Source organism: Argopecten irradians, chromosome 14 (assembly GCF_041381155.1).
Source record: "Argopecten irradians isolate NY chromosome 14, Ai_NY, whole genome shotgun sequence".
In the NCBI taxonomy this organism is placed as follows: Eukaryota; Metazoa; Mollusca; class Bivalvia; order Pectinida; family Pectinidae; genus Argopecten; species Argopecten irradians.
The window spans coordinates 3,693,264-3,714,247 of record NC_091147.1 but is presented as its reverse complement, the minus strand read 5'-3'; the positions used below and the strand labels follow the sequence as shown (position 1 = coordinate 3,714,247).

Genomic DNA, 20,984 nt, shown 5'->3' with positions numbered 1-20,984 from the left:
ATTATGATTGATACATATTTTTCTTTTAATTTTCTGAATTAATGTCTTGGGAATTTTAACATTGTTTGTTATGTAGTGTTTGATAATAATCATTACTGGAATTTCCATCTGTGATAAAATTGTATTTTATGTTCTTGATATACATGTCATATAAATATCGTGTACTTATAACTGTTCTCTATTTTGTGAGTTTTTTGTCAAAAGGATACAAAAAGCACCATCAGTTTGCTAGTAACTCTTTCACCCCTATGTAACTTAATTAAACTCTACCATGCATTGATCTGGACAAGTCCATTATGATCTATAGTGGTGAAAGGATTAAGGCCCATTTACCTCATGCTATCTGATTTTATTGCATCATTCTAAATCTCAATATATTGTACTTTTCGCTTCATGCTATACTCAAATCTCTCAATTCTACTTCATAAAACATTCTTGTTAACAAGTTAGTGTCTTCTGTTTTGACAAGCTTTCATTTCTTGTATTTCATTTGGTGTCATATGGATATACACATGCTCAAAATAAACAATTTTAAAACATACATAGACTTGTATCGAACCATTAATATTGCATAGTATTTAATGACACAAATGCAGAACCTTAATCTTTTGATGTATATATTATTAAAGTGAACAGTCGGGCAAGGATAGCTCAAGTCGGTAAAAATGGTGTGAATGTATCCAGTATAATTTCTTATGAAATGGAAAAATAAAATCTCTCGTCAAAATCCGTCTGCGTACGAAGAAATTAATTTAAAGCAATTAAAGTATGGAAATTCTGAAACGTCCTCCAGGCTCACTATGTCCGTGGTTACATTTCCATGCAGCCTCGCTTTCAATGCTTTCAACTTTTCTTTACTTTAATTGTCAGAACTGGGAAACTAAGCAGAACTTGACCGTTTTGGAAGGCCAATGAACGCATTTATACTGGTTTTCTTTGCCCGACTATTCAATTTAACATATATATGATAGAAAATAGACTTAAAAGAGCTCGCATTTCAACAAAATAGAATCAAGACAAAAATTAATTATTGATACTACAGAAAGCACCCATACAATTAATTCCAGAGGATGAATCTCTGAACTTAACATTTTAGAAATTGCCTGTCGGTAACAGTGATTATGCTCTTCAAATGTCAACTTTACTAAGTGTTTTTTACAATTACATTATACAGAGATAATTTTTTGAAAAAAAATGATCACACAATGCACTTGTAACTCTAGATCAGAAAACACCTTAGCAAAAGTTACTAAAACCTTTAGCAACAAAGAAAAAAATGTTTTAGCAAAACGCAACTAGTACCTGACAAAGCCACTTTTGTCTTTTAAAAATTACTTCAAATAAAAGTAATATATGAAATAATAATAAAAGAACATGATATTTTCATTTTTTCATACGTCTCCACGTATAACCAGGCCATTAATTTTTTAGTGTAACACTTGATGAATCATATTGATTTGATAGCTCAGGTATTTAGAATGAACTAATAAAAAATGAAATTACATACATATTTTCTTTATTCAGTAAAAAAAAATGGCTTAGCAAAAAATGCTAAAATAATTATTTTTATTTTAGCAATTAGTGTCTACCATTAGCAAAATGCCCATAGAGTGAGCACAGCAATGTTTTTTAAATCTATGATTGAAATTTAGGAATCAAATTATTATGAAACTGAGAGTTCCATATATGCATCATATCCAATTCATTCTTAATATTTTGTATAAAACTAAGGTATGGAAATGAAGTGGAATCTTTACCCGAAATTCCCCATAATTATTTTTTAAATATGATATTTTGGCAAAATGATGGCTTATATTTGTGCTAATTCTTAACTTTGTAGAGAGTAAAATTGGTGGCATCGTGACATAGAATTAACAGTTATAACAATTTGTATAATGAGACCATTACACTTTATAATGTTGAAGATAGAAGATGTACTTAACACAAATATCACCACACAAATTTGGTATATTATATAATTGTGAATTAGAATAGGTGGAAGGAGTATAGAAAGGCTAATTTCTTAAAAATTCTGTGATCCTTTTTTTCATATTCCTTCATCGTAACCCATACAACTGACCCTTAAAGTAAAAAAAATAATCTTTTGCCCTTAAAGATGCTCCACCGCCGACAAAGCATAAATGATATTCCTCAGTTGAACAATAATTGGTGTTTGATCGTGTATATATATGTCTAATTAACACAAAAATAATATAAAATAATTCATTTCGCCTTTGGTGCATGCGCAATCAGTACTTCCTTTCATATAGGATATAGTGACACGGATTTTTTTCGGGATGCAAGTAATTATTTTTCATATTTTTAACTTGAAGTAAAATTAGAAGCTCAAACTTTTCAATGGTGGTAATGGTGTAACGTAAGTAACTTTTGTAACTGAAGAAAAATACTTAATCGTCTGCTCCTGTTTTTAGCTCACCGGCCCGAAGGGCGGTGAGCTTATGTCATGGCGCGGCGTCCTCGTCGCGTCGTCGTCGTCCGTCCGTCCGTCCGTCCGTTTCCTATACCATTTTGTCGCGGTGGAGCATCTTTAAGGTAAAAAACTTAACAGGTCAAAAAACATGATTTGCTCGGTCAAAAGATCTTTTGCCCTTAAGGTCAAAAAATCTTTTGCCCTTAAGGTCAAAAAATCTTTTGCCCTTAAGGTCAAAAAGATTTATAATCTTTTGCCCTTAAGGTCAAAAAACTTCATTTGCCCTTAAGGTCAAAAAATCTTTTGCCCTTAAGGTCAAAAAACTTCATTTGCCCTTAAGGTCAAAAAATCTTTTGCCCTTAAGGTCAAAAAACTTTTTTTGCCCTTAAGGTCAAAAAACTTTTTTTGCCCTTAAGGTCAAAAAATCGTTTGCCCTTAAGGTCAAGTTTTAAAACCTTTTGCCCTTGATTTTTTGCCCTTAAGGTCAAATAATCTTCTGCCCTAGAGGATAAAAAACTTTTATTTTCAATTTTTGATGTCACATTCATATGTCTTAAAATAGTTTGAATTATAATAAAAAGAAAGTGTTTGCTATATAATATACATCAACAAACCAACTTAAAAACAACAACATGGTGAAAGGAAAACACATATTATGTTATTCTATGTTTGCTATACTATGTAAACTTGAAAAAAAACCCACTTGGGAGTTTGCATGATAACATTCTTATGACTTTAAGCAGGTAACAAAAAAAATCATGAAGACCCAAAGTTAGAATGCTATTTCATCCATACATAACCAGATATAATATACGTTATTATTAAAGTTAAATTAGAAAAACCATGAAGAATAACCTAATGACGTTGCCTTATTACATATGAGTATTCTTACAGAAATTTCATTGCTTTAATAATTATTCTAAAAGACATTCAATGAAATTCCATTTTTGATTTATAATAATTTGTTTCCTATTTGAATAAATTTGTAACCCATACATTTCTACATTTCTATAATAAAACATGTGTTTTCCAGTCCCTAATTGTAGGGATTTTCTTCTTCAATTTACATAAGTATACATAATATTTATCATCAGGAATAAAATATTGATAACATCTTTGTATCTATTATCCAAAAATTCCTCGAAACATAATATTTGGGGTTGTAGGCAGTTCTAAGTGATATTTTGTTCTTAAAAGGCATAAAAAAAGATAACAAAAATGATTGTACATGACAACATTCCCAGAACAAATGTATTAACATTTCTCTTCCCTCTTCGCAAAATGTGCACCGTTCCTTCTCGCTCATTTTAAAGGGACAATTCAGTCTAAGAGAACATTAAAATTTGTAAAAATATCGGAAAAAAACAGTTCTAATGAAAATCAGAATAGTCGGTTTTACTGTGATATGCCTGAAAAGCCAATGGTTGTGACATGTGTGTACATGTTCAAACTCGCTCGCTATCAACCATTACACATTGTGGTCAAACTTCTTGTATGCCGAACCCTGTCCCTTGCTCGTAGAGTAATGCAACTTTTGTCTAGAATTGCTCAAATCGCTCTGACAGTTGTGTGTTTACCTTATTAGGTGAATTGTCTTGCCTAAAAATCATTTCATCACCTATTCAGTGGTTATGTAGTTTATTTGTTTAACGTGCATGACTTTGGCGCATTTATGGGTACAGGTACAGCGTCCATATTGTACCTGCTTAATCGTTTGATCAACGATTTTATATTTCAAAATACTAAACAATGACGTAGAATTTGTCATTATCTTATGTTATATGTTTCATAAGAAATGTAGAACAATACATTTAATGATTTATGCCATATTTTGCTTCTTGGTTATGTAAAAGAATTAGCCTGAGTGAATAGTCCCTTTAATTTGCATTAATATAGTATTTGTATATACTATTTTTTGAAGAAGTTTGAATTGAAAATTTTGCAAAATTGTGTCATCTGTTATATATCTTTGAATTAAGTAAAACCCTGACCAGGATTCTTTGGTAATGTTGACATGTAACATGTCCTGCCCTGCCTGAAATCTTGACTTTGTTTTGGTACTTCTGTAACTTTTGTTATTAAACATTTATAAAAAAAATTGGTAACCTTTTGATGACTTTTTAAGTATTGAATATGTTTACATGATATCATTTCCAGTTGTGTATTATTTTGGTATAAAATATGTTTCCAAGATCTAGGAATTGCATTCAATATTCCATAAAATTCAATAAAATTAATATTCAAATTATATTTCACACAAAAGTTATTGTATGATAAAAATTCATTATTCCCAACGAGGTCACCAATAAAGTATACACCCTTTTCACACTATTGTTTACATAATATTGTGTTTTCCAAGACGAAGAATTCAAGGGATCAAGTATTTTTTTGATCCAACACATTTTTAAAGGGCCACTACCTTTCCGAAAAGTCTTTTAATTTTTAAAATAGGAATGTAAAACGATCAATAATTTTGTAGAGTCGCAGAAGTTATTAACTATACGTTTACTAACACACTTATCATTACCTTCAGAACTGTTTAATTAGAATAAATAAAATGTTAATTTTCATAACGTGGGTCGTTTTATGTTTCCCGCCGTCGTCCTAAATGCCACGCGGTAGTTGACTATCACTGCGCCAGACGGCAAAACAGCGAAATGAATCTCCACAGTTATCGTACATTAGACAGGAAATCTTGCATATGTTTGGTGTTATAACCTCATCTTAGCCATCGATATATATTTTCTTTTGTTATTAATGTTTTTAAGAAACCTTTAAATTTTTCTCCCGAAAGGTAGTGGGCCTTTAAAGCATGGCAATAAGAAATAATATGTGGTACTCGAAGACCTCCTTCATTATAATCGCCATACATAACAGTGGCCTTTACTTTGTTAGTCTTTTCATTCCATAAAAATTCAAAGAAGCATTTTAATAATTTCTTTGGGTGGATCTGGTAAAACAGTAAAAGTCTGTATAAAAATGATCAAAAAATCTTACCCCTTAAGGTAAAAAAACCCTTTTTTCCCCTTAAGGTTAAAACAAACTTTTTTTGCCCTTAGGTCAATACACATTTTTTGCCCTTAAGGTCAAAAAACTTTTTTTGCCCTTAAGGTCAAAAAATCTTTTGCCCTTAAGGTCAAAAAACTTTTTTAACCTTAAGGTCAAAAAATCTTTTGCCCTTAAGGTCAAAAAACTTTTTTTGCCCTTAAGGTCAAAAAATCTTTTGCCCTTAAGGTCAAAAAACTTTTTTTGCCCTTAAGGTCAAAAAAACTTTTTTAACCTTAAGGTCAAAAAAATCTTTTGCCCTTAAGGTCAAAACTTTTTTTGCCCTTAAGGTCAAAAAATTTAATTTAACCATAAGGTCAAAAAATCTTTTGCCCTTAAGGTCAAAAAACTTTTTTTGCCCTTAAGGTCAAAAAACTTTTTTAAACCTTAAGGTCAAAAAAATCTTCTGCCTTACTTAAGGTCAAAAACATTTTTTGCCCTTAAGGTCAAAAAACTTTATTTAACCTTAAGGTCAAAAAATCTTTTGCCCTAAGGTCAAAACATCTTCTGCCCTAGAGGATAAAAAACTGTGTTTTTTTATTACAGACTTATATTTGAAAAACAATAGCAAAAAATATTCTTATTTCATTGAAACTGAATGAATCCCCTTACAAAATTGAAAAAAAAAATTGATTGATCTTAAGCCAGTTTAAAAACTTCTTTTGAATTTTTATTTTTTATTTTGCTTTGGGTGTATGCACAATCAGTACTTCATTCCATATAGGACATAGTGCCACAGATTTGTTTAGGTATTCAATTAATTATTTTCAATACTTTTATCTTGAAGTAAAATAAGACGCTCAAACATTTCAAGGGTGTGGTAATGGTGTAAAGTAAGTAACTTTTGTTACTGAAGAAAGATACTTAATCATCTGCTCCTGTGCTTGAAAGAGAAAAAAATGCCATTTGATAGTTAAGGAGAATCTTTATCCTTAAGGTCATTTAAATCTCTTGCCTTTAAGTTAAACAAAACTAATAGCATACACTGAATATTTAACCATCCAATGTGTAATCAAAGTTAATCCAAAACCTGATAGAGGAAAACATATTTGAACTCCTTACTCCTCTGTAAAAAATCTTGGTGATCAGTAAGGCTCTTTAGGGCTCTTTTTTTTTCTTTTAATTTTTCTTCACCTGCCCATCAACACTGTTTTGCATCATTATTACAGAAACAAGAGGAAGAAAGGAGAAGCGATTCAAGTTCTTGGTGTTTTTGCTTTCAAAAGCAAATGAGGACTTTGCTCCTCCTCTCACAGAAAGGAATCGTCTGCAGCGATGCAGATTTGGTAATTGCCTAGTTTTGATCACCTTATATAAATTTGAATAGATGTATATGACAGATGATTTTTTAGAAAATATCAGGAAATCACAAATGGTCAGTCAATTTCAAAGAAGACATTTTTGGCTCCGGAAAACCAGCCCAACACCCAAATGATAATAATATAATGACTGTCATTAATGTGTCCCCCCCCCGGGCCCCCCATGGGAGGGGGACACATTAATGACATGTCTTTTTGCCCCCCCCCATTTTTGTACTTCATTTTAGAAAATTTTACGCTGCGCGGCGCGTTTCCTTAAACGCTCAAGCACGTAATATTCAACTATTTTTTAATTTTTTTCCGGGGGATACCCCCCGACCCCCCCAAACACCAAAATCACGTGCCTGCGGCGCTCGCAAATTCAACAAAATGCATTATAAAACTCATCTCTCCCATTCAAAATCGTACATTTTTTTCCCGGGGGTAGACCCCCGCACCTGCTCCCCCCAAACACCAAAATCTCGCTTGCAAAATCATCAAAATTCTAAATCGTAATATTTTTCCAGGGGATACCGCGGACCCCCCAAAATCCCATGCTAATTTGTGTATTCATTAATTTCCTGTTAGCGATGCCACTTTCTATATATAACTGATGTGTACAAGGATTATGTGTAATGATATATGAAAAAATCAAGTATCTCCTGTGGTGCCCGAAGGGGGGGTATTACGAAATATTGGGGACCTTTGCCCCCCCCCCCCCTTTTACGTTTCATCTTCCCACGTATGTATTGGATAGCATATTTGTATGGTTTGTATGGTATCAATAGCATCATTGTATGGTTGTGATTGAAAATTAAACTTTGGGAGTCAATTTTGCTTATTTTTAGCTCACCTGGCCCGAAGGGCCGGTGAGCTTATGTCATGGCGCGGCGTCCGTCGTCCGTCGTCCGTCGTCCGTCCGTCCGTCCGTCCGTCCGTCCGTCAACATTTCCTTTAAATCGCTACTAGTCATAGAGTTCTGCATGGATTGTAACCAAATTTGGCCACAAACATCCTTGGGGGAAGGGGAACAGAACTTGTATAAATTTTGGCTCTGACCCCAAGGGGGCAGGAGGGGCGGGGCCCAATAGGGGAAATAGAGGTAAATTCTATAAATCGCTACTTGTCCTAGAGTTCTGCATGGATTGTAACCAAATTTGGCCACAAACATCCTTGGGGGAAGGGGAACAGAACTTGTATAAATTTTGGCTCTGACCCCCCGGGGGCAGGAGGGGCGGGGCCCAATAGGGGAAATAGAGGTAAATCCTATAAATCGCTACTTGTCCTAGAGTTCTGCATGAATTGTAACCAAATTTGGCCAGAAACATCCTTGGGGGAAGGGGAACAGAACTTGTATAAATTTTGGCTCTGACCCCCCGGGGGCAGGAGGGGCGGGGCCCAATAGGGGAAATAGAGGTAAATCCTATAAATCGCTACTTGTCCTAGAGTTCTGCATGGATTGTAACCAAATTTGGCCACAAACATCCTTGGGGGAAGGGGAACAGAACTTGTATAAATTTTGGCTCTGACCCCCCGGGGGCAGGAGGGGCGGGGCCCAATAGGGGAAATAGAGGTAAATCCTATAAATCGCTACTTGTCCTAGAGTTCTGCATGGATTGTAACCAAATTTGGCCACAAACATCCTTGGGGGAAGGGGAACAGAACTTGTATAAATTTTGGCTCTGACCCCCCGGGGGCAGGAGGGGCGGGGCCCAATAGGGGAAATAGAGGTAAATTCTATAAATCGCTACTTGTCCTAGAGTTCTGCATGGATTGTAACCAAATTTGGCCAAAAACATCCTTGGGGGAAGGGGAACAGAACTTGTATAAATTTTGGCTCTGACCCCAAGGGGGCAGGAGGGGCGGGGCCCAATAGGGGAAATAGAGGTAAATCCTATAAATCGCTACTTGTCCTAGAGTTCTGCATGGATTGTAACCAAATTTGGCAACAAACATCCTTGGGGGAAGGGGAACAGAACTTGTATAAATTTTGGCTCTGACCCCCCGGGGGCAGGAGGGGCGGGGCCCAATAGGGGAAATAGAGGTAAATCCTATAAATCGCTACTTGTCCTAGAGTTCTGCATGGATTGTAACCAAATTTGGCCAGAAACATCCTTGGGGTTAACAGAATTCGTATAAATTTTGGCTTTGACCCCCTGGACCAGAAAAAGTGGGGCCCAATAGGGGAATTAGAGGTTAATATTCAAATTCCTTCAGAAAATAAACATTGAACTTGTATTCAGAACATTACTTGGCATTATTAATTAACTACTTGCGTATTGGTAAAAATATGAAAAAACGGTCCGATCAATATCACTGCAAAACTGGGCCAATATCGGCAAAAGTGAGCCAATATTGAAAAACTGAGCCAATACGAGAAAACTGAGCCAATATGGATAACGCGCTAATCGAACGCACGCAGAGACGTTCGGAACACATTTCGGCTTTTCGTCAGCGACTACGTATATTTCCGAGGCGATAACGACCTTCACCTTATCATCCATTCCGCTTCACTGGGGGCAGACGACAACAAACTGAAACATGGAGAGAGTGTCAGACAGGTACGCAAAAAACGGCGAGGACATGCTCGCTGTTTTAATGCATGACATCGATAGATACGAGGCTTTGGGCGAACTAGATGATTTTAACGATGTTCTAAAGAATAATACAGCTGTAAACACAGCGCAAGATCTTGACGGAATCGACATCCAACCCATTTCAACAAGGTTCCAGGATGTGTCTTACGACGAAACTGACGATTTCATAAAAGAACACGCAAACAAGAAATTGTTGTTATTAAATTTGTTGAACTGATTACATATATTGTTGTCATTACTAAATATGCAAGTAGTTAATTAATAATAGTATCATTAATCAGCCAATTCCATATTGGCCCTGTTATTAGGCCTCGGCCTGTCACATTGACCCTCGGCCTACGGCCTCGGGCCAATATGACAGACCTTGGCCTAATAACAGGGCCAATATGGAATTGGCTGATTAATAACCCTATATTACAAACCAGGTGAGCGATACAGGCCCTCTGGGCCTCTTGTTTCTAATGTAAGAGTCTTGTGATAATTACTAACAAAAAACCAGGTGAGCGATACAGGCCTTCTGGCCTCTTGTTTGTGTTAATTTCATGATATTATGAGTCCTAAAGGTATTTAATGTAGTTTTCTAATAACCTTTTTGCAAAATATTCTCATTTATGTTTGTTTAGGCTATCCAAGAGAGCAACTACGTGATATCGATAGGCATCCAACTCCAACAGAGCTTCCCATGACACTGACAATTGAGGAGTTTGAGGACATCTTGGTAGGATACTATCCTACGAAAAACCTCCGATTAACAGGATTTCTATATCACAAGGCAGACCAGGGTCGACGTTTGAGAGAAATTAACTTCACCAATCTTTCAGAGCTGAAGGGTATCCTGAAGCAGGGAAAGCTGTTCCTTGTGCCAAAGAGGGACATTCCAGTAGAAGAGGTCAGTAAATAAGATAGCTGATTGTTTAGAATTCTGCAAAATTTTCATGCAATACATTCAACATTAATTATTTTCAATATTATTTTTAATTTTCCTATATAGATATATATATATTGGAAATAGGAATCTATATCCAGTTTAAAAATTTTATAAAGATAATATGGGTTTGAGCTTGATATTGAGCTGTTATTAATCAAAGATAGCTATTTGACGTAAATTGTAATTTTATCGGAATTTCACTTTTTTTAACATACACACACGAAAGCTAAAGAATTATTTCGCAATTTTGATGTCTGATAAGTTTGAAGTATCGTAGAATGGACAGAAATAATATTTTCTTAAAGAAAATAATAATATCACACAGTCAACCCATTATTTTTGTTCGTAACACCTGTATATGTCACCCCTACAAACCCTGGTCACATTAAACCATGATATAATGTTAAAACTTTGTGTTGATGCAAAAATAACTTGTGTAAAAGAATCCACTTAAGTGGTTAGCCAAGCGAAAATGCCTATAATCTGGAGATCCCTCTGAGACAAAGACGGAGATTCCAATCTATATATATTTCTGATATTTCAAAGAACTAGTAATTTTATCTATTGGCTGTTTTTAGGTCATCTGACCGAAGGTTAGGATGACCTATTGTCATAGTGTTTCGTCCGTCGTTGTGCGTCGTGCATAAAACTATTTATACAAAAAGCTACTCCTCCTAAACCCTTGAGTGAATTACATCCATATTTGGTGTGAAACATCATTTGGGAAGGACAATCATATTTTATGTAAATGAGTCTGGTCTGACCCCTAGGGACTGAGGGGTGGGGCCCCAAAAGGGCAAATTTTCTTAATTTTAGCTGACCCAGTTCCTGTTTTCAGCTTTCGGTCTCCGATCTCTATGAAAAAATTGTCTATAGGGGTTTTAATTGATGCCGAACAACATGAAAACATTTTCGTAAAGATTTTGGTATTCCAAGATGGCCACTGGCCCTCTTCCTGTTTTCAGGTTTCAGTCTCCGATCTCAATGAAATGAGGTCTATAGGGGTTTTAATTGATTCAGAAGGGGGAACTTTAGGTGAGGACAATCATATTTTATAAAGGACCGAGCTAAAACCCATGGGGATAGTACAGTGGAGGTCCAAAATGGGAGCTTTGCTGAAATTTGGCTTTAAAATCTGACTCCTCCTCATATTAATCCTTGACTGGGTTACAACCATATATGGATGAAGGGCTACCAAGTTTGTTCAACAAATGACATTTACCTATTTCAGAAACTTACATATTCAACTAAGGAGTTCCTTGTATTGTTTATATTAATCGTTAACCAATACTTTATACTGTGACTTTGTTGTTTTGTGCCATGAGTCAGACGACCGTTAAGGCCCATATGGTATATAAAATAAGGTGTTACTGGTATACACAGATGTTTATTTTATATCTACAGGCAGAAGAGATAGCTCTCAACCCTCCAGCCACTCCTCTGCATGCTCCAGTGATTGATCAAAGAACATCTACCAATGAGGTAAACTTTTAGTTCTAGCTTATTTTCGAAATTTTAAAAGAAAGCTGAATGGCATTATCAATTTTTTGTCAGTACTGCATATTGATTGGCAGGATCTTTTATTTAAACTTAACTTTTGGCCTTGTACTGTTTTCAAAATATTTGTCTTATTGAATATGATATGTATGATCATAACCATAATCAATAGCTAAGTGGGGCAGTTGCCAGGTACTGAATGCTGGTCGTTGGTTTTTCTCCGGGTACTCTGGATTTCTTCCAACAACAAACTTAGCACATCCTTACATGACCCTGGCTGTTAATAGGACATTAAACAAATAAATCCTGTGATATTGAAATTTATGAAATAATTATTACATATCTGTGCCATATCTTCAGACCATATTAATCTAACTTTGTCAATAAATCTCAATTTCTTTCATTCCACAGACTCTATAATTTTGATTCTTTATTCATTTCAAGATATAATTACTTTTTACAGCCACCAAGCACAGCTGAGACACCCAATGCCCAAGCTCAGGCAACAGCTGACGAGGTACGATAAAAAATAATCAAGACAAGTCATTGATTGGTCCCTTGTAAATTTTATTAGCATAAAATCCTTAAAACTGATATGAACTTGTAGGTTTGTATTTCATTAGAAGCAAGTGACATACAATTATGACTCTTTGTTCCAATATACCATGAGCTTCATGTAGATCTTTTCAACAATCAGTGCTTGATTCCATATGGAATGATGCTCTGTCTTACTATATGCATGGTAACTGATAAAAAAAATTTGTCCATGCAACATCAACATTATAGGTCAATAAATCTTAATATGCATCAAAACACTTAATCCATATATATTCTTATTATAAAATATACTATTACTTTTACAGCCAGCAAACACAGCAGAAACCACCAATGCCCCAGCTCAGGCAACAGCTGAAGAGGTACGAAAAACAAAATAATAATACACAAAAAAAACCCAATAAATCCTCACATCATCTCAACACCTTAACATTTTAATGATTCTTTCAAAGTGGTTAATGTTGTCTCTTTAAGTATGCTATTAACCTATAGGTTTTGTATTGCTGCAAAAAGGAAGTAAAATAATACCACTAGTATTTTATGCCATATCTGCCTTGTGGTCTATATTACAAAAACTGTCTAAGGATGTTACTTTCCAAAGTGCTTGCATTATACACAATACCAAGCTCACTTGTACTAGTTTAAGTAAAGTTATATGCACAGTTGTCTTAAAGATGCTCCATCACTGACAAACAGTAATTTTTGCCAATTTAAAAAAGGAGTAGATGGATTATACCAGAATGTTTAATTCAATATAAAACTGTTAAAAATGCACCAAAAGCATAACAAATTGTGCTATATATATTTTTTTTTGGGGGGGGAGGGGGGGGGGGGTAATTATACAGACGTTTTAGATATCAGTTGTTAATCTGATGAGCATTGTTTGTGTTCTGCTGGTGGTGAAGCATATTCAAATGTTATATAAACTCATTATCTTTTTACTAAAACATACTATATTTTCATGCAAAAAAGTGCAAAATTAAGAATAAGTTATTAAGTGAATTCCTTCAAACCTGGTGCATTATCAGTAACGGTACTTTCTTTTCAGTCACCCATAGAGTTTATGAACCCTCCAACCAGGGAGTTGGATGAGGATCAAAGTGTGGTAAGTATATTGCTTTGACACAATAGATAGGATGCGTTCAATCCTCTAAAACCCTTCAAAGACTGGGCATTTTATGAGTATCATGAGTATCATTATCATATTTGCTATGAAGCATCATAGGAGGAAGGCAATCATATGTAATTTTACTATACCACTGATACAGTGTTCATACCCTTAGGTCAGAAGAATGAACTTTAGAAAAGACAAATTAATTTTACCACTGATATGAAATAGTTGAGTGAGGCCACCTGCCAGAGCAACAGGTGACCATTAAAGCCCATGGGCCTCTTGTTTACAATATTGTTAAAGTTTTTATGATTATTATATAAACAAGGTGAGCAATACAGTTCCTCTTAATTTTTAGGTCATCTGACCCAAAGGGTCAGGATGATCTATTGTCATCATGCACCGTCCGTCGTCGTGCGCCGTCCGCCGTCCGTAAACTTTTCATTCAAACGACTTCTTCTCAATAACTGGAAGGCCCAGGGTACTCATATTTGGCCTGTAGGTTGCTGGGATGAAGGGCTACCAAGTTTGTTCAAATGAATGACCTTGACCTTCATTCAAGGTCACAGGGGTCAAATAGGCTAAAATCTTTAAACGACTTCTTCTCAAAAACCAGAAGGCCCAGGGTTCTGATATTCAGCCTGTAGGATGCTGGGATGAAGGGCTACCAAGTTTGTTCAAATAAATGACCTTGACCTTCATTTAAGGTCACAGGGGTCAAATAGGCTAAAATCCTTTAAACAACTTCTTGTGAATAACTAAGAGGTCTAGAGACCTGATATTAGGCCTGTGGCATGCTGAGATGAAGGGCTACCAAGTTTGTTCAAATGAATGACCTTGACCTTCATTCAAGGTCAAAGGGGTCAAAAAGCCTAAAATCTGTAAACGACTTCTTCTCAAGAACCACAAGGCCCAGGGTACTGATATTGGGCCTGTAGGATGCTGGGATGAAGGGCTACCAAGTTTGTTCAAATAAATGACCTTGACCTTCATTCAAGGTCAAAGGGGTCAAATAGGCTAAAATCCTTTAAACAACTTCTTGTGAATAACTAAGAGGCCTAGAGACCTGATATTAGGCCTGTAGAATGCTGGGATGAAGGGCTACCAAGTTTGTTCAAATAAATGACCTTGACCTTCTTTCAAGGTCATAGGGGTCAAATAGGCTAAAATCTTTAAACGATTTCTTCTCAAGAACCAGAAGGCCTAGGGTACTGATATTGGGCCTGCAGGATGCATGGATGAAGGGCTACCAAGTCTGTTCAAATAAATGCCCTATGACCTTCATTCAAGGTCACAGGGGTCAAATAGGCTAAAATCCTTTAAACAAGTTCTTGTGAATAACTAAGAGGCCTAGAGACCTGATATTAGGCCTGTCGCATGCTGGGATGAAGGGCTACCAATTTTGTTCAAATGAATGACCTTGATCTTCATTCAAGGTCATAGGGGTCAAATAGGCTAAAATCTTTAAACGACTATGTTGTATTGTACTATTAGTCAGATGACTGTTAAGGCCCATGGGGATCTTGTTAATTATTCTAATGTGAATGATTTTCTGTTTTGTTAAAGCAACCAGACCCAGAAGATAGCCAAGAGTCCTTACCAGTGATAAGAAGAAGGAGGCTGAGACTGAGACGAGTGAGTTTTAGAACTATAGTATACTAGAATATATACTTGTGATAATACAATAATAGTTTTCTCTTTTTAAATTTATATTTTCCAAACAATGTTTCAAAAAACTGCATTTGCCCTTTACACATGAGAAATTGGAAAGTACCTTTAAGAAAATCATTGATATTAAGTTTACCAAAATCAGTTATTGATTATGTAACAAGTAGGCTTTTCTGAAAACAGTTCAAATTTATAATCAGCGAGGACACAGACCTCCACTGTGTTGCCATAATTGATTATAGGTATTTCTTTCATTGTTTTTGACAGTACATGTATTTTATGATTCATAGGCTCCCATTGATGCGTCCTACACTGATGCTAATACACCTGGAGAGGTAGGTTTGTTTAATTTTTACCATACAACTTCTTTTTTTTGGGGTCAAAATTCAGACATTGTCTTATTTAACTGAAAATTGCTATGGCTATATAGGGGGTTTTGAAATACAATAGTTAGAGCTTTCAGGACATCAGATGTCGTTTAAATTTGAATATTTACATTTCCATTCTCTCTTTGCTATATAACTTTTCCAACTGCCAAATTGTTTACACTTAAGTAAATGCAGTAGTTTCCGCGAAAAAATATACACACTGAAGCACTGACTTCTGCAAGTAGTAAGAATGCGCATCCGGTTAGGCCTATTGTATCTGTACGAAAATCTTCAATATATTATTGCATGTATGAATGTAATGTAAATCTTAAATTATACATTAGCAAAGAAAAAATACAAAGTTAATATTGAAATGTACATATAAGGAATGCTTTTTATCGTTTGTTGCTTACTGGTGTGTAAAGTACGTCATTTAAAATATCTGTACAAAAAATGCAGTTTACACACCAGTAAACAACAAAGTATAAAAAGCATTCCTAAATTGAATTGGTAACGAGGTTATAGATTAATTTACACAGGTATTGGTGAAATTGGTAATAACTATTGAAGTTGTATCAATTGACTTAAACATATGTGTGACTATTTATAATTAACTTGTGATTTGTTGACATGGTCCCCGATGATGGGTAGTTCAAGTATATGTTGCTTAGTAAACAGTTGTAAAATTTAAGGTTTATAATACCATAACATTTGTTTATGAAGGTCTCCATAAGACGATCCTCAGCATTGAGAGCAAGAGATAACATTCGCCATAATGCAAGAGTGATTCTGGTAAATATGCACCAAAATTCAAAGACCCGAAAAATGAATGATTTACTTTATAAGACACCTGATGACATAACAAAAATTGAGACCGGTATGCTTTGGAGATAAATTTCAAAATTTTAGTAATATCCTTAAGTGTTGTATATTTCACAAAAAGATTAACCGTTTAAGAACATTTTGCTTACGTTGTGGTATAACGTGTATTAAAATTTTTAAGTATTTAATTCAATATTGACTGTGTAGTGTTATTAAAATTAGGAAAGACACATTAAGAATTTTTATTAATGAAAGAATCTGTTCTTTTCAAGGCCGGAGAAGAGACACCATCATCAGGCACAGACACACCTGAAAGGAGTCCTCTTTTATTGGACATCAGCAACGATTCGTCCATATCCACATTACAAGCAGGTAGGCTTAAATATTCATTATATTAATAATATTGTTATCAACAAGTACTAAGTTATATGTGCCATATCTTTCATACTCGCGAATCAAGAAGAGCTTTCAATGTTATTCATCACCAAACAGTAATTTCAATGCATAGGTTTTAATTTTATAAGTACAAATAAAAGGTGAAATTACAGTTACGTCTATAGTCAAACCATGAAGCTAAATTTTGGTCTAGCTAATATTTCATTTGACATTTTTACAGTGTTATCAGTAATTGTAAAGTGATTTCTGCAGGTATGTTTCCATCTAAAGAGAAAAAGGGCATAAAAACAAGAATTTTACAGTAAATAATTTGAATGATTTTCACATCTTTATTCGTCAAACTTTAAGGTTTTCAATAGATTAAAGAGCCCAGCACCATAAAACTTTCTCAAACAGATTGTTAACTCTATTTAAAATCATGTATTTTGATAAAACATCTAAGAAATGTTTAATGGTGCCACGCCCTGATGAAAAAAAACATGTCCAAATTTTCACACATTTACGGCACATATAACTTTAACCAAGTTTTTTTTGACTGCCACAAAGTTTTACGATTTCCATATAACTTAAAATTGAAATTGAGTTACCGTATAACAAATGCTACTATCTTAGTTTTGACCAATCAGGGACCTTAATTTTGTTATCCTGACAACAAAGTGTTTCAAAAATATTACTATTCTCTTTTGCATATCTTTATCATTCATGTGTACCAATTTTTAGTTAAATCAGCTCGCAATATCTAAATATCAACCAATCAGGGACATATATTTTGTTACCAAAGCACACATTCTTTTTGAAAGTGACACTATATTCATTTCATTCAACATATGTCATAACCAAATATATCAATTTTCATTTAAACATCTCGTTTTTATCCAATCAGAGGCCTGCATTTTGTTTTCATGGCAACAAATATGTTGGAGAAGATTTATTACTAAACTCTAATTTTCACTCAAATTGGTCACTGAACCCCAAAACAGAAAATTGGTAACTAAATATATTATGAAAATGTGTTATTATGTAGCTACTGGCCCTCACTTTGTTCAAGTCATCCAAATACTTTGATACGGATTTGAATTTTGAAAATAAGTTTGACATAAATAGAAAAATGTCCAAAAAGTATTTATGCACTAATGTAAAAATGTTGTCTTTTTGTGATAAAAAATGTTTCAAATAGAACGTTTTGCTTAAATGCAAGTTAGTAACAATGTAACATTCATTTTGGCATGTTTGAGCTGGTAGTTTCATTGAAAATGAATTAATGGTACAAGATTCAGTCCTTTTTATATACCTTTTTAAAATCATAAAAATTAATTAAGTTAATTTGGATAAGCAAAGTTTAAACAAAATTGTGGGCAGTTTCTATAAGATATATAATACTAGATTCAACACCTCCTTCTTTACTATTACCCTCAAATAGTTTTTATGATTACAATATGTACTATTAACATTTATTAATGCTTCATTATCTACCCGAAAAAATGTCTATGGTGAATTGTGCATAAGATTACTTTGATTAATTGCTATTGGTTCTATCACAGAAAATTGAAAAGATAAGCGACTAAATAATTATGAAGGTATTCTTTATATTTCTTATCATTGTCTTTGTTTTTCAGCGCTTGACAGACTGGATGCGGTTTTTTCTGATACACAGCAAGTCACAATTAGAAGAGACCATGTATTTGAGGACTTGATGAAGCTTTATGATAATCCAACAATCCTCCAGCACCGGCTAGGAGTGACCTTCGCAGGTGAATCCGGAGAGGATGCCGGAGGCCTCACCAAGGACTTGTTCGCTACATTTTGGGAGAGAGCGTGTACCAGGTTTTTTACGGGGGAGGATGCAGTTGTACCACACCTACCCCCTCATAGGTTTGCAGAGGCAGCTTCTACATTTCCTGTATTAGGGAGAATTCTGTGTCACAGCCTTGCTTTGACTAGAAGTCTCCCTATTCAGATTTGTAGGACTGTTCTCATCCAAGCTGCTCTTGGTCAGATTGTGAAGAGTAAGACACTCCTCATTGAGGATTTCTTACTCTTCATGTCTGAGCATGAGCGGACATTGACCCGGAAAGGACTGGACTCCTTTCAAACATTGACGACAGACGAGCGTTCTCAGTTGACTGATATGTTTGCTCGTTTTTCGATGTCTGTCATTCCTTCAGCGGAAAATTTCAGGCAGCACATCGAAAATTTAGCATCATGTGAGCTAACTGGGAAGCCGTTATTTCTGTGTCAGTTGATGGGTTCTGGCATCCCTGAAATATACAAGGATGTCTTTTTCCATCATGTGACACAGGAAGACCTGGTGTCTTTGTGCGAAAGACTAAAGCCCACCCCTTCTCGGGTCATTAGTTTGCTTAAGACAGAGCATGACCTGTTGCGTCCTGAGCAGGACAGAGTTTTGTATTTCCTGAAAGATTTTGTGCGAACATTATCTTCGGAAGACTTAACTCGGTTCCTGCAGTTCGTAACAGGATCATGCGTGATGCCAACATCGGGTGGCATCACTGTCTGCTTTCATCATGCACAAGGTTTGTTGCGTTACCCTATTGGTAGGACTTGTGGCAATGTTTTAAGTCTACCAGTAGAGTACGACACCTTGCAGGACTTTAAGAGGGAGTTCATTAGGATCATAAGGAATGACGAGTCATTTCGAATGTATGTAACTTAAGAAATGCTTGTTATTCCAAATGATCTTTGATCACCCTCTCTGAAGTGTACCACCAAAAAAAATGTAAATAAGAAAAATAAATGGTATAAATATTTGCCTAAGGGTGCCATCTGAACATACAAGCAACAATTAACAAACATACCTCACATAATATTTTTTGAATTTTTAAGAAATTGGAAGAAATAAATAAAAACAAATGTTGCTCTGAAGCGTAACTGATTAATTTGGTCATTGGTACACGTTACCTTAAAACTGTTACTCAATTGCATATTTACATGAAACAAAAACTATTTTGTTGTGATATGGGAGAACAACCAATGATTTCTTTTCTCAGGATGTAAAAAATGTGATATAAAAAGTTGTAAATATATTTTTTTCATTATGTAGAGATGTGATGTAAAGAACCCTTTTATTTCATGATGTAAAGATGTGAGGTGAAAAGTATTTTTTTCATTATGTAGCGATGTGATGTAAAGAACCCTTTTATTTTCATGATGTAAAGATTTGAGGTAAAGAACCCTTTTATTTCATGATGTAAAGATTTGAGGTGAACGAATTTTTTGTTATGTAGAGATGTGATGTAAAGAAAGCTTTTATTTTATGATGTAAAGATGTATTTTTTTCATTATGTAGAAATGTGACGTAAAATAATTTTATTTTATGACGTAAAGATGTGATGCTTTGTCCTATACATGTATAAACATGTTTAAATCCTCTGGTTATGTTTTCAAATGCTTTGGGGTTGTGATATAAATGTATATTTTGAAAGAAAGGTGCAATGATATATATTTTTTTGTTTATGAAATAATATCTGGAAATATATTTTGATAAACTTGTCATTGTAAGACTGTTTTAAAGACTTCTTTTCAAAAGATATTATGAAGAAAGAACAGTTGTAACTTTAATTTTTGTTCATATTGTAGCATTAAAATTTCTCACCCTGGCGTTCATTTGAACTGGCTGAAATTTAGAATTTTAAAGTGTATAGTCTGTCTATGAAAAACGTCTGCATGCATTCCTTGGCCACAGTCAAAAAAAGAAAAAGAGAGGACTTTTATTAAATTTTCAAAAAAATTTCAAGAGTGATTTTCCTTTTAATATTTGTTTCAAATTATACAATCTAAAGCATTTCGAATAAGCAAGAATAGTGGTGTTTATTATTGCAACATATACTTCGTTTTCTACTTATTAGTAGAATATTTGGTATTAAATTCATTCTGATATTAATCATTAGCTCATTACTATAAATCTACTAAGATTGAACTTATTCATATACATGTATGTTGATGGCTAATGCAATAATATATTGTTATGTATTTAAATAATATATCTTGTTATAATTTATTCACATGTTATAAACCACCATATTTAATTTCAAAAGAATAAAGAATTGAATAGATTTGTCTGAATATATGGTGTTTGTTTTTGTATAAGAACTCAGTTGCAACTAAGAGTGATGTTTCTGTAAACCAAGTTATTTTCATAGATTTACCGGTAACATCATAATCTAGACTTCTGAAGTTCTATTTATCTGTACATTCTGTACATGTATTTTAAAGTTTCAATACAACTTACTTTTGGGATTCCATATCAT

The 20,984-nt window shown here is 34.4% G+C and overlaps 1 protein-coding gene across 2 annotated transcripts; it reads left to right on the top strand.

Moving 5' to 3' along the window:
• The first annotated feature begins 6,236 nt into the window (after positions 1-6,236).
• LOC138307617 (ubiquitin-protein ligase E3A-like) lies at positions 6,237-20,772 on the top strand. 2 transcript variants are annotated; one of them, XR_011206022.1, is made up of 12 exons: positions 6,237-6,762; positions 9,995-10,260; positions 11,704-11,781; positions 12,260-12,313; positions 12,660-12,713; positions 13,400-13,456; positions 15,029-15,097; positions 15,421-15,465; positions 16,222-16,290; positions 16,593-16,692; positions 18,333-19,860; positions 19,900-20,772. XR_011206022.1 is itself a non-coding variant. In XM_069248422.1 (11 exons), the coding sequence occupies exons 2-11, from the start codon at positions 10,054-10,056 to the stop codon at positions 19,388-19,390; spliced, it is 1,791 nt and encodes a 596-aa protein (XP_069104523.1). In that variant the 5' UTR covers positions 6,237-6,762; positions 9,995-10,053; the 3' UTR covers positions 19,391-20,772. The 2 variants fall into 2 exon arrangements, 1 of the variants encoding a protein (XP_069104523.1); XM_069248422.1 differs by having other exon boundaries at positions 18,333-20,772.
• Positions 20,773-20,984: the final 212 nt, after the last annotated feature.